This window comes from Astyanax mexicanus, chromosome 17, assembly GCF_023375975.1.
Source record: "Astyanax mexicanus isolate ESR-SI-001 chromosome 17, AstMex3_surface, whole genome shotgun sequence".
NCBI lineage: Eukaryota > Metazoa > Chordata > Actinopteri > Characiformes > Acestrorhamphidae > Astyanax > Astyanax mexicanus.
The window spans coordinates 15221098-15231858 of record NC_064424.1 but is presented as its reverse complement, the minus strand read 5'-3'; the positions used below and the strand labels follow the sequence as shown (position 1 = coordinate 15231858).

The 10761-nt window shown below is 37.4% G+C and overlaps 1 protein-coding gene across 1 annotated transcript; it reads left to right on the top strand.

The window, feature by feature from the left end:
• Positions 1–352: 352 nt before the first annotated feature.
• nipal4 (NIPA like domain containing 4) lies at positions 353–9147 on the top strand. The gene is made up of 6 exons (XM_007244538.4): positions 353–617; positions 3799–4059; positions 4395–4451; positions 4558–4648; positions 6406–6566; positions 7815–9147. Exons 1-6 carry the CDS (start codon positions 578–580, stop codon positions 8423–8425), a joined length of 1221 nt encoding a protein of 406 aa, XP_007244600.2. The 5' UTR covers positions 353–577; the 3' UTR covers positions 8426–9147.
• Positions 9148–10761: the final 1614 nt, after the last annotated feature.

The following is a 10761-nucleotide window of genomic DNA, read 5'->3' as shown; positions in this document are numbered from 1 at the left end:
AACCCAAAAAGATGCTGATTGCATTTTCCAGCAGGATTTAGCACACTGCCCACACCCGCAAAAGTACCAATTGGTCTTATATAATATTATAATTTTCTGAGACACTGATTTTTGGTTTTTCATTGGTTGTAAGCCATAATCATCAACAATAAAAAAAATAAATACTTAAAATATCACTCTGTCTGTAATAAATACATACATATACTATATGAGTTTCACATTTTGGACTAACTTCTGGACTAACTTTTTAAAGCTTTGTTTTGATTCCCTCTCTCAGGGTGAGCTGGATTAGCAGAGCTCTGTGCTAGCCCTGCCTGTGAAACTGGGCGTGGCCGCTGGGAGCTTACCTGAGCTGTTTTCCGCTGCACGAGCACTCGGACATTTGAAGCTGCACGCGGATATTGATGTGGTGTCGTATTGGAGCTGTAAACAGGACTAGAATTCACAGGGAAACAGTCCGTTTACCTTATGAAGAACAGATACACATGGAAATCATCAGTTGGGATGGAGTGAGGAGTTTGCTGTGTGAGAGATAAACACCTCATTTCTGGACGGGGAACTGGAGGAACTGGAGACGATGCAGGTCATTCGTCTAACTTCCGACTTGTGTCAAAATGGTAAGTTTACCTACCCGTAGCTGAGCTACCATAGTCTGCTTTATTACTGTAGCTTTTCAGATATTAAACACTTTGTAAGCTGGTGGACAGACACACACTGAAGTGTAACTAGTGTGTGTAGAAGTCTGGCTGACTGAATACACCGGCTTGTATAGTCTGTATGTGTTTGAAATATGTTAGTTAATAGATTTTCTGTTTGTAAAAATCCTTTAAAGGATAGGCGTCTTCAACTTTTTTTTTTTACTTTTTTCAAGTTTACAATTGACTAGGCTCTTAAAATAACGACTTAAAAGAGTGACTCTCTGTTAAGAGCATCCTTGTTGACACAGCAAACAAGCACGACCCACCCGTGTGTCCACATGACCAGTATGTCAAACACCTTTCCCCATTACCAGAGCTTATTTCACCAGAGACAAACCCTGCCAGGTCTTTAGAAAACAGAAGCTGATCCTGGAGTAACTCTGCTCTACACACTGCAGTTTTTAAAGAATCCTGATCCCACTAATTAACTGATTATTAAACCCTTCCTGATGGGAACTGGGTGTGCTAGAGCAGATCAAATACATTACATCATGCAGGGCAGTGCACCACAAACCAGGCTAGAAAACCACCATCAACTTTGCTTTAAAGGGCTAATATCCTAGTTTGTTGGGTTCTTCTTTAAAGTTTCTAAACCCAAAAGATCCCACTGTGATGAAAGTGTGGCAGGTTAAAACCTGTGTAAAGTTTCTTACAGCACTCGGTCCTTTACTTTAATTTATGAAATTCCAGAACAAAAATAAACAGCTCATTTTAAAAAAAAAGCGTATTTTTTTGCTTCTACATATTGGTTTCAACCATTTTAACCATTCAAACATTATTATAAAATCATATATAATACATATATTACCAGAGCACAATGATTCAAGTTAGGTTCTTTTAAATATATTTTCAAAACTAGGTCTGGGATCTTATGGGTTAAAGGAGTTGTGAAATAGTTTGGAGTTTGGAAGGGGGACCACACCCTATATGATTTTATTTATTACCACACATCCTTAAAAAAAAAAACACTTCTTTTGCGTCACCTTCTTGTGCCAAAAACTACTCCCTCTCACGGTTTACTCAGAAAGGAGGGGTTCAACTTCAGTTCCATCAGATGATGCCACACAAACTCCGGCCCAATTTTGGAAAATAAAAAAAAGGGTCACAATTAAGCTTTTACTAATATTATACCTTAAAGACTGACATAAGTTAATATGCTGTGTATGTGTGTCTTTGGTAAATCAGAAAGCAGTCGACTAAATAGGCAGATATTTTTTGCCAATCTTAGTTTTCATGTGTGGTTCATATTCAGTTAAGTAATTTTAAAATCTACCGATATTTATATAGGCTACTACACTCTTTATAAAAATGCGAAGAATTATTTATGTCATGACCATTGGAAGGTAAAGAGCACTGCACTTACCTGTGAGTTACTTGACACAGACAATTCATCACACAATCAGTCATTCACAATCATTACCAGTCACTGTACTGTCAACTGTGAGAGGTAGTAACTTAAATGACCTGTTCTTGGGACACTGATTAAACTGTGGATTGAGGAATGTCTGCACAGAACTTTGGAAACTGCAAATGGAATCCATGTTGCCTTGCCATGAGCACACTGGCCAGTGTTTAACTTCTCACCCAAGGTAACATGTCAACTTACACATGTCTGGCTGTTCCCAAGCATTGCATAATGCCATCTCATGACTTTGGCATTGTCAGTGTAAATGGTTTACTTGTTTAAACTAATGTCACCTTTTAGTTAATTGATCTAAAAACATAGTTTCTGTAAAACATGTTTTTCCCTCATGATATATCTGAATTGTCCTTTGTTAAAGAAGACAGTATTAAACTAAACATGGGTGTGTCTTGCAGCTTTACAGCTGACTCTGAAAATCAGTTTTGTTATTAAACTACCTTTTCTACATTTTCAGCCTTTTACATAAATCATCTCCTAAGTCCCCTAAAACCTGTTGCACAGGATTTAAAGCATGACGGCCCATTTTTATCTGAAGTCAAATCCAACACAGCAGATCTAGATAATACACCTTGATAAGGCAGTGCCTTCATGAGCATTTAAATTAGTATCAGAATCTCTGTGTGTGAGCTTTGTTGAACTTATCTCTACCTGTTGGTAGAGCTCCAGGAATGAGGCCATGCTCCTTTTATTGTAAACGATTGCTAAACAAATGTAAACGTTCTTATTGTTTGAATAGCAGAGAATTGCAGAACTTGCTATTAATTTCATTGATTTCAAAAGAATAAGAATTGAATGAGCAAGAGTTCACAAACCTTGGGTTGTGTAGTGTAAAAAGTAAACATTGAATTGCTCATTGATTTCTCATTCTTCTGAAATTAATAATTAAATAATCATAGCTTAATCGAGTTTGATCTTGTGTTTACTCTTCTGGGTTAGGCTTATATTTCAAATAGTTTGCTCCCAAAACCCTGAGGATTGTAATGTTTCACCAAATTCATGACTTAATTTAATATTAAACAGAGATGTCTGAATCCCACAAATCTACAATACAGCAAAAAAAAAAAGACTGGTTGTTTTAAGACTCTGAATGGCGAAAGAGCTAGCGTCACAGTTATCAGCTAATGCTTATGCTTATAATGATGTACTTCAGCAGAGTGGCTTTACTGCTCCTTAATACCTGACTGGTAGAATATATTCATATGGTGCACCAGATTATAAGGCGCACTGACTATTTTGGGGAAAAATTCAAGGATTTTAAGTGCGCCTTACAGTCTGAAAAATGCCTGACAACTTTGGCAAAAATTCACAGAAAATGCATTAAAAACCATTGAAAGGATTAATGATCTAATAAAAGCTTAATTTCTATACAGTCCTCCTTCTGGAAAGGCTAGAACATTGCTGTGAGAATTTGATTGCACTCACCAAAAAGAATGAGTGTAGAGAGGCACCTTTGTTGCACATTCCTTGCTGAGGAAATGCAAATTTCATTGTTGTTTAAACAAAGCCACCAATTAGTCTGTCACCTTTAACGAAAAGGAACTTGGCTTACTATGTTCCCTAAACACATCTATAGAGAACAATTGTGCATGCAATGTTGTTTGTTTTGACCATTTGTTATCAGTTGTTTTTTTATTACATGCTTCTATATGACAGTTTATTCTTCCTCCTTTTCTAAAGGAACAGTAATCCGACTGCTCTGCCCTGCGTCCACCGCTGCCTGTGTGATAGATTCACCAAGAGCCGCCGCCAACTGGACTTTCAACCCTGAAAACAACTCCACCGTAGCTGGGTCACAGCTCGGTACAGACAAATGGAGCAGGTCCAACTTCTGGATTGGCCTGTCGTTAGCCGTGCTCTCAGCTTTTCTGATTGGAGGGAGTGTCATCCTGAAAAAAAAGGCCCTGCTTCGATTGGCAACAAATGGGCACACCAGGGCAGGTTGGTGCATGCACGCATAATGACTGACATGAGCTGAGCAAGGATCAGTTCAGCTTAGGTAAAACTATTTTCCTATTGGGCACAGAGGAAGCCGCATAAGCAAATACTGTGCGCTAAAGTGAAGTCGTCCATTTGTACTCGGCCCATGTTGGTAGCAGAGATTAGATAAATAGCACTGTCTGCTGTCAGAATGAATGTGCAGTAAGCAGCTTCTCATTACATACTCTTTTAGGCAGTGTTGTATTAAATATTTTGAGAGGAAATAAGAGATTTAATTATCAAACAGGAAGATGAAGTATTTCTTTAAAATCTGTATTTCTCTATATCTTGTTCAGGAGAAGGAGGCCATGGGTACCTGAAGGACTGGCTGTGGTGGGGTGGACTTTTAACCAGTAGGTTCTTTGGAAAATTTACTGTATCCATCCCTATGGTAACTCTAAATAAGAGTATTCTTATAAGGTGTGTGTGTGTCTCTCTCTCTCTTTTTCTTTTGTACAGTGGGAGGGGGTGAGGCAGCAAACTTTGCAGCATACATGTTTGCTCCAGCAACTGTGGTGACCCCTCTGGGAGCCCTCAGTGTCCTCTTCAGGTAATATTCTGGGTTTTAAACATGCATATATATAGCTCTGGAAAAAATTAAGAGATCACTTCAGTTTCTGAATCAGTTTCTCTGATTTTGCTATTTATAGTTTTATGTTTGTGTAAAATAAACATTGTTGTTTTATTCTATAAACTACAGACAACATTTCTCCCAAATTCCTAGTAAAAATGTCATTTAAAGCATTTATTTGCAGGAAATAAGAAATGGCTGAAATAACAAAAAAAAAGATGCAGAGCTTTCAGATCTAAAATAATGCAAAAAAAAAGTTCATATTTATAAAGTTTTAATAGTTCAGAAATCAGAATTTGGTGGAGTAACCCTGGTTTTTAATCATAGTTTTCATGCATCTTGGCATTTTTTCCTCCACCAGTCTTACACACTGCTTTTAGATAACTTTATGCCTCTCCTGGTGCAAAAATTCAAGCAGTTCATCTTCCTCTTGATTATATTCCAGAGGTTTTCAATTTGGTAAAATCAAAGAAACTCATCATTTTTAAGTGGTCTTTTTTTTTTCTCCAGAACTGTATATATTATTTGTTTTTTGAAGATCCACACAACTGTTATATGCATTTGTGATCCACCTCACTGTTATACAATACAGCACATGTAAATTTATATGGCAATATCAGGCTGTAAAGTACTAAAAAGTACTGGTAGTAATTGACTATGAGCTGTGAATATCCTCACAAATCACAGATGTTCTCTGGATGAATAAGTAAGTTAAGTCATTCATGTAATGTATGTATTTTGTTCAGATAAATCAGTGTTTCAGTAAATTTCTGTATAATATGGATACTGTGTTCTCCCAAATATGGACCAAAGATGAACAGGGCCATCCAAACTGTTGTCAATAAGCCCAAAAGCCATGGTCTGTCATGGTATGGGGTTGTGTAAGTACACTTCGGTTGTGATGGCAACATTAATGCAGAAAGTACATTGAGATCCTAAAGGAACAAATATTTCCTTTATAAAAGCATCTTGTCGAGGAATATCAATTAATCTTCCAAAATACAATGTAAAACCACATGATACACACATTATAAAGATATGGCTTCGGAAGAAGAGGGTACCAGTCCTTAACAGGCCTGCCTGCATTCCTGACCTTAGACAATGCATGAAGAATTTTGAAGCAAAAATGCAACAATGACGATCTGAGTGAATGTATATTAACAAATATAATGTAGTTGCTATTTATCCTGTTTGCTGTCTGCAATAAAATAAAATAAACAAAAAAAAAAATAATGTAAGAAACACTGCATTTGTTTTTCTTATTTACAGTTTCCATACTGTCCTAACTTTTGTCTAAAATGTTTTATGTTCTTTTGGTTAAAGTAATCCAATCCAATATTTTACCATGTTAGATTGACAGTTCACAATTCATGGTTTAAGGATATTGCAGTCCTTTCACAATCGCAGTATGCACAGTGTGCCAATGTATTATTTTTTTTTACTGCTACATAATGAATACCTGTTCACATATATTTTTTAAAACTTGTATAACAATGTAATTTTTACATAAGCTTCCTCCATCAGGTTACATTTCCCCATTTAGTTAACCCATATAACTTACAGACATGCTGTACTGAACAGTTTGCCTGAGTTGTGTTGTCTGAGTTCATTCTGAATATATAAGATATTGGCAGCTGTTTCTTATAATAAGGCCTTCCTGCCAGTCAACTGGTGGATAATCATGCCTTCTAGATTGTGAAATACTGATGATTGTATTTCTGTGCTGTTCTCTCCAGTGCAGTGCTGTCCTCCCACCTCTTTGGGGAGACAATGAACCTTCTGGGAAAGCTTGGCTGTATGCTCAGTCTTCTCGGAAGCACCATAATGGTGATACATGCACCTGAGGAGGAAGCAGTGACAACTCTAAAAGAAATGTCTTCAAAATTGCTGGACCCAGGTGAGTGTGTGCATATGATATATAATAAACGTTCTGAGACACAATTAATCAGCCAGTACATCAGAATCTGAAAATGTTGATTATCTACTTCTTCTACACTGGCATTAAAAGTGATGTGTTAAAGGAAAAAAATGAATCTAAAGCCACTTTGACAAGAACCAAATTATAAAATAGATAACTAGGTCCTAAACATCAGGCAGGTCAGGTGAGATGTTTCTGCTAGGCAGTGGTCTGTTCCTACTCAAAGTGCTCCAAGAAAGAAGGCTTATGGAGGCTGTGGAGGCCCCATCTCACCCCATGCTGTGCCATTTACCTCAGGAAACTTTCAGGGGTCTTGTGGAGTACATGCCTTCAATGGCCACAAGAGGGATCTACTACAATAATACTAATATTATTGGTGTTAATGTTATAGCTGATCAGTTTGTGTCCCAGGTAACCCAAGGTTGTTTGTTTTTACATTACAAATATAGATAATATATTAATTATTTTTCTCTAATTTAAACAAATGCAATACATTTGTGCAACAATTTACATTCTAATATTATGGACATGATACTGTTGTTTCTCATCTCATTGTCTGTGGAAAAAAAAAACTGAACAATGTCTGAACTTAAATAGGTCAAACTTATGTAAATGCAGTTCATTTTGCAACTGTGTAATCCGACTGACATCTAGACTGATGTCTTTTGAGATTCTTTGTATGAAATGTAAGCTAGTAGACCTATGAGGACAGTCATTGGTTCATAAGCTGTTGATTGCTTTATTATTGGCTCACGATAGAAACTTCTGCATGGAATAGGGCAGGGCTGTCCATTCTTATACATGAAGTGTGGCTATAGACTTAAGTTACAAGTGTTCAACATCTGCAACAACTGTCAATATGGCCAGGTCAATCTGTTCTAGCAATTCAGTCCAAAGGCAGACTGAAACTGAAGCTAAAGTTGAGGGGGATCATGCAACATGACCATGATTCAAAATATTCCAAACATCACACAGCTGAAAGAATTCTGCATGGAAGATTTGGAAAACAACTTTCTCTCTGTTGATGTTAGTGACAAATAGACAGTTATAGGAAGGATTTTAGCCAAAGGTCATAGAGCTTCTAGTGGATCCCCTGGAATAGGGCGTGTCACATGTAAATTACATGTCATTTGTTAATGTTGGCAAATGAGTTAGTGTGATTTGACATGACATGAAACTGATACTTTTGTCTAAATTTTACAATTGTTATTCTCTCTGTTCCTCAAGGTTTCCTGGTGTTTGCCAGTATCCTTCTTGTGACCTGTTTGGTGCTTATCTTCTACTGTTCACCTCGTTTTGGTCAGACCAACATTTTAATCTACATAAGTATTTGCTCGTTGCTCGGAGCTTTCACCGTTTCTTCAGTAAAAGGTCTAGGCATCGCCATCCGCACAGCCATCTCCGATCCTTTGGTGTTTCGCCACCCCCTCACCTGGATCCTTCTACTGACCTTAGTGTCGTCCATCATCATCCAGATCAACTACCTGAACAAGTCACTGGACACCTTCAACACGCTGCTGGTTTACCCTATCTACTACGTCTTCTTCACCACTGTGGTTCTGACCACCTCTATCATTCTGTTCAAAGAGTGGGAAACCATGTCGGGCGTGGACGTGGTGGGCACTGTCGGGGGCTTTCTGGTCATTGTGCTTGGGGTGAGCATGCTGCATATTTTTAAGGACTTGGAGGTGTCTCTGCAGGGCCTGAGGAATAACCTGTGTCAGCCTCAGGGGCAGCACAGCCTAGCCAAGAGAGAGGACAAGCACATCCTTATTGAGAACGTAGACAGCCTGCCACCCATGAGGGAGGAAGGCCCGAGAGTCTTCATCATCAGCTGAGTGAGCGGCACATCACGTACGCTGTGACTGTATACTGTGAGATAACTTTAATATAGACTATTTAAAGGCTTCATATTTTTTATATGTATTATGGTTGTATTACATAGTAAAAGCTGTTTATGATGAGGCTTTTACTGCCTCTGAGGATCAGCTGTTATAAAACAGAATTTCTGAATGCAGGTTTTCTTACTGTTTGCATTATTTAATGCAGTCTTTCTATTTGTTCTTAGAATATCTATAAAACTAAAATATTTTTTTAAATCATGTTTTTTCTAAGCCTTTGGATATTCACAATCCAAACCCTTTTACTTGTTTTGTTAGTTTAAAACTGAAAGCAAACCTTTTAGATGCTTGCCACTAAATACTGGGAAATACAGTACTGACGTAGTGAATTCAGTACAAACATGACATGTATTTAAAGTTGGCTGGTTTTATTTCAATGCTGTTGTGATTTACTTGACTGCTGCTTGTATATTGTATAACGTGTATATTTTTGTGATATTCTCTAGAACTTTGATAGTTTCTGTGTTTTGTGCAGAATGTGTACTGTATCGTTGCTGAAGACATGAGGCAACAGCCACTGAAACTGCTGATGCTGAGGAGTGTCAATGATGCAGATACATCATAAAACGTTATTAAACACAACACCAGAGATGTATAGCAGTGAAGTAGAATTACTTCACTTCTTTACCTATGTAATAAAATTCTGTATGTTTACTTTACTGGAGTATTATTTTTTTCTCATACTTCCACTTTTACATCAAGATGTGTGCTCAACACCCCTAAACCTCTGATCCTAAAATCCCCTGCTCATTAAAATTATAAAAAATGTTAGGAATTGTTCCAAACATTATCACTAAAGCCAGTGTTGTAGATGCTCTGTAATGTCACAGGGTTGGATGAAGCTGCTCTAATCTCTTGGCCTTTGACAGCTTTTGTTGATTTTACAATAGTGATAGACCAACTAGTGAGTTTAGTACTTCTACTTAAATATAATGCTTAAAGAACTATTTAACTTCTCTAAAGTCCCGTTTTGATAGAGTGCTTTTACTTTTACTCAAGTCTGGGTCTCTACTATTTTAAACATGTCTGGTGAGAATCTCTTGTCTATTTTAGTGTTAGACCACTGTCTTTCGGAAACATGCATAATTTGAAATATCTGTAAATTACTTGACAGCTGTAGCTTAAGTTTGGTGGAATTTTAAACAGTAAACATTAAAGATTTAGGTGTTTTGATAAAGGGAATTATGACTTTGTAGAACAAAGGTAACTTAATCACAGAAGAGAACCACCAAGGCTCAGTAAAATGCAGAATCCAGTAATAGTATTCTATATAAATTATGAGTTACACAAGATAACCAGTATTAACAGGAATGAGTAATCAATATAAGGGAGACTAATTATTCATTGTTGTTTAGTTTCTCCAGGTTGCCCCATTTTCCCATGTTTACAATGCTCTCCCTGTTTACAAGCCCTGGGTTTGTTTGATGTGTGTTTAATAGGTTTCCTTACCAAAAAAAAAAAAAACAGTTTTAAATCCTTAACATTATAAACATTTTTCCTAAATAAATAAATATATAAATAACTACGGTGGCCGAGAAAGCCCAACGCAGTGCAAATTGAAAAGCGCTGCAAAAGCACAAAACACATCCATCAAAATTACAACACAGGCGCAGCAAATAGAAAAACGCGCTGCAAATAGAAAAACGCGCTGCAAATAGAAAAACGCGCTGCAAATAGAAAAACGCGCTGCAAACAGAACCACAACACAACGGAAGTGAGTCACAACACAACGGAATTTTCCCGGGGGACCTTAAAAGATACTGTACCAGCAAAGCTGCGTCTTCAGTAAGGTCTCGGACTTCACTATGTGTACAAAGGACAATAAGTGGCAAACAAGGCGTTTTGTGAAGCAGAACTTTTAATAATATGCACACAACCGTGGTAATCACAGATAATAAACATAACTTACTTTTCAGAAGCTTGTTTGCCACTTATTGTCCTTTGTATACAGCTGGTACAGCAAGGTCCCCCGGGAAAATTCCGTTGTGTTGTGACTCACTTCCGTTGTGTTGTGGTTCTATTTGCAGCGCGTTTTTCTGTTTGCAGCGCGTTTTTCTGTTTGCAGCGCGTTTTTCTATTTGCTGCGCCTGTGTTGTAATTTTGATGGATGTGTTTTGTGCTTTTGCAGCGCTTTTCAATTTGCACTGCGCTGGGCTTTCTCGGCCACCGTAAATAACACTATCCAACCAGAATTTACTTAAGTTTAACATTTATTCAGCTCTACTTTTGAACCAAAGCATTGAAACACTTACAGCAGTCTCAGGACACTGACA

Excerpts from the sequence above, each read along its gene's own strand:
- nipal4 (XM_007244538.4), top strand. The coding sequence starts at position 578 with ATGCAGGTCATTCGTCTAACTTCCGACTTGTGTCAAAATG. Across the intron at positions 618-3,798 it reads TTCCGACTTGTGTCAAAATG|GAACAGTAATCCGACTGCTC; the intron begins GTAAGTTTACCT and ends CCTTTTCTAAAG. Across the intron at positions 4,060-4,394 it reads AAATGGGCACACCAGGGCAG|GAGAAGGAGGCCATGGGTAC; the intron begins GTTGGTGCATGC and ends TATCTTGTTCAG.